The sequence below is a fragment of the Lytechinus variegatus genome, chromosome 5, assembly GCF_018143015.1.
Source record: "Lytechinus variegatus isolate NC3 chromosome 5, Lvar_3.0, whole genome shotgun sequence".
NCBI lineage: Eukaryota > Metazoa > Echinodermata > Echinoidea > Temnopleuroida > Toxopneustidae > Lytechinus > Lytechinus variegatus.
In genome coordinates this window covers 35,537,001-35,540,494 of record NC_054744.1, presented here as the reverse complement: position 1 = coordinate 35,540,494, position 3,494 = coordinate 35,537,001, and the positions used below count along the sequence as shown (strand labels likewise).

General features: G+C 37.0%; 1 protein-coding gene across 1 annotated transcript; it reads right to left on the bottom strand.

Moving 5' to 3' along the window:
* Positions 1 to 440: 440 nt before the first annotated feature.
* On the bottom strand, positions 441 to 2,893 carry LOC121414915 (somatostatin receptor type 2-like). Its single transcript, XM_041607962.1, has 2 exons — positions 2,764 to 2,893; positions 441 to 1,237 (listed from the first exon to the last, which is right to left on the bottom strand). Exons 1-2 carry the CDS (start codon positions 2,861 to 2,863, stop codon positions 636 to 638), a joined length of 702 nt encoding a protein of 233 aa, XP_041463896.1. The 5' UTR covers positions 2,864 to 2,893; the 3' UTR covers positions 441 to 635.
* Positions 2,894 to 3,494: the final 601 nt, after the last annotated feature.

Sequence of the window (3,494 nt, the reverse complement as noted above, 5' to 3'; positions counted from 1 at the left end):
GTCCATATCTGTAACTAGCGAATTAGTAATAATGTCAATCGTTACAAATAATTTTTGGTGTTATCCGAGCAGTTAATTTGCTATGGGACAAAGAAAATGCAGAATCTTAAAAACATTGGCGTTTTTTTGTTGTTGGCTTTTTATGTTGCTAGTAATCAAAGCTTTTAAACCTGAAAAGAAAAACCGTATTTTGCATGATTTATCCAGTACCCTATTCTGCATAAGAATCCACAAGTGCCTATCGAAAAAGAGATGCATGATCATGACAATCTGATGATGACCAGTAATCAAATGTTCCAGACTCATCACCTGCTCATCTAAACAATATCGCAGAAAATGATTGACACTTTCTTCTGATAGTCACTCCATACTGCACTTTATATTACAGGCATGGCATCTTAACCAAAGTCATATCCATCATTCTTATCTTTTTCAAAACCTTTCTTGGGACTATCGATTTAAAGTTGTCTGGTGTTATCACGTCTTCGAATCGTGGCACAGTACGTTCGGACGTCCCAAGCAGCCTTGCTTTCATTTCAGACCTCTTCGCCTGAAGAAGATTCGTTGAGAGCTGTGGTTCTTCGTTCCCTCGATATTCTGCTCTTTTCAGAGTGCCTGAAGCACATCATCTTTAGTCATAACGACGAGTCTTCTTTATTTGAGTTAGTTGTGATGCGCTCTGTTTTTGTCTCCATGCTGATACTCATGGCGTGTCCTTCTCTTGAGTATTGCCCGCACGTTGCACCAAAGACACTCTTGAAGTATTTCTTAAAACTTGTCGTTGTAAATGCGTAGACAAAGGGATTGATGCAAGAATTCGCATACGCCAGCGTAAGAAAGAATATCTTCCACCATTGTGAAATACCATAGTTTGAAATTATTACCTCTGCCTTAGATGCTGACATGATGTTAAACGTGTGAATTGGTGCCCAGCAAAATGCAAATAGAACCACAACTATAAACACCATTCGGGTTATTTTCTTTTTCCTTCGTAGAGCTCTCGCATGTGCCTGCGCACTTTCGGTACCTCCTGACGTTTTCTGCCAAACCTGAAGTAGAATCTGCACATAGCATGCCATGATGACAATTAATGGAACGACGTAGAGCTCAAACGCAGCAAACACAGGGTAATAATCCCCCGCTTTTTTCCATGGGAATTTAGGAGAGCAGAGTGTATAATTATTGTCCACTCTGAGTTCCGTGTAGATGACAACTGGAAGATGGAGAAGAAATGAAACTGTAAAATAAGCAGAAAAGATAGAAAGGTGAAATATTAGAATGATTGGAATGATAGATACTCCTCAGGTATTGCAAATATATGATTCGGAATGTTTGCATTTGGGGCATGAGGTAATTACAGAATAAGAGAGCTCGTCTGGAATTAGGAATATACACGTAGAAATATGAAAATATACATACACTCGTTACTCTTCTGGCATGTGTGGACTGAGTGTCTTATCTATTTCTTCCATATTTTATGGTAATACTAAGGCATTTTGGGGTGATACCTTGCTGCTTGCAAAAAAAAAATCTGCGAAAACAAATAGGAGTAAACAACAGCCGGAAAACTTTAGGACGTTTGCATGAGCCAACTGCTTGAGCAAAAGTGACGAGACAAGGGACCACTACCGAAAAAGGCAGCTTACATTCCCTTGCCGTACAGTCCCTTTGGTTGTAGCACTGGCCAATGGAAGAAGGCAGTTCTGGCAGAGCACTGTATATAAGCTTAATGTTCTTTTTGTTTCATTGGACTTCGATGCAAGTTTGCTCAATTTTTACAGAGGACTGGTCAGAGCAACATATAATGTTAATATGCATCCGTCCAATCTGGGTAATGTCAAACGAATTGACACAAATTAACCAACTCATTGATTGACCATTTTAACCAATCGGTTTTAAGAGTGTACGTGGACGCCCCCGGAAATGATAGAAGATATAAATTACATGTAAAAGCAATGGTCTAAACAAGTGTTTTGGATGTTTAAAAGCACATGATCACGGTGAGGCATGCTGCTTGACCTACAATTTGCCTACAGCCTTAATGTACTTCCAGTTTACACTTTGGTCTACAAACTATTAACTCAAAATTTCTTGAATATTTTACCAACTAATACAACATGAATAGTTGACCGTTCTGCACTTTGTTTTTTCCGCTCAGAAGTGGACACAAGATTAAATGGGAATCCAGCCATGGTCACAAAGTGTTGGAAAGGAGAAAAATAAAACCGAAAGATGAAAGTTTGAAGAAATCGGACAAACAATAAGAGAGCTGTGTTTGCTTTAAAATTGAGATCACTAACACTATGTAGATTTTAAATTGGCAACTGGGTATAAAGTAACTTATAACAAGTGGCAAGAAAAACTTTCCCATAGGCCATGTATTTAATTATCAGGGATTTTGTGGTTTTCCAATTAATGCCCATCTCCTGGGGCAGTAATCTAAATATGTAACTTATGTAGTATGTTGTTTTATATCCTCATGAAATAAAAATATAATTTGAAATAATATGTTTTGGGGGAAATGACATCCTAGCAATTTTAAGGATTGGAGTATATGGAAGAAGAGTCCTTGCCTTGCATCACTATGACATCACATATACGGCCAATTTGAAGACTCCATGGGTATAGTGATTACCAATACTTACAATTTTTCCAAATTCATAATTTTTCAAACTTTCATCTATCAACTTTTCTGATTTACAAGTTTTTTGGGGGTTGGATTCCCCTTTAACATGCTTAAGAATATCAAGTGTGTACACTTACTGGCCCATATAGACATGTTGATAACTGCTGCTCTTAGCGTGGTTCGTGTGTTTCTAGATTTGACAGCATGAACGATCAAGTAGTACCGATCAATCGTCATTGCCGTCAGTGTGAGGCAGGTCGCTTGGACGGATGCCTGTGTAAAATATAAAAAAAAATCAAATGAAAAAAAGGTCAAGATAACAGAATAGATAAATGTTGCATTAAATTGTATTGTACCAAGTAGAAACAAGTTCTAAAAAAGTCAATCACTTTCACGCATTTTATCTTGATATTTTAATGGATATGTAATGTACGTGAACAAAAATATCTCCAGACGTTTATCAGGGATGTTGATGCTGATTTTCGAATAAATGGAAATGGTCTTTTTAATGCCCATTTTCCTCACGTGTTTAAACGGGGAATAAGTTTTGCATATGGCTCCTACCATAATATGCCTCAATTTTCAAAAAGAATCACAACACAATTAAGAGGTAAGAAAACCCACAGTGTGGTTTGATTTCTTTTTTAACAAAACAAACCACGTCTTCTGATGTTAAATGTGGTTTCTGAGGCTTTCCTGTATGCTTCGTAATAATCATTTATAAGCACCTGCATTCGAGAAACCTAAAGTCAATCATATAAAAAACTGCGGTAATTGTTAAGTTAACAGTAAATGCTTAATTACTTCCTTACAAACCACTTGTATTGGGGAAGGATAGTCTGTACTAATTTTTTTTTCTTTTCATTGT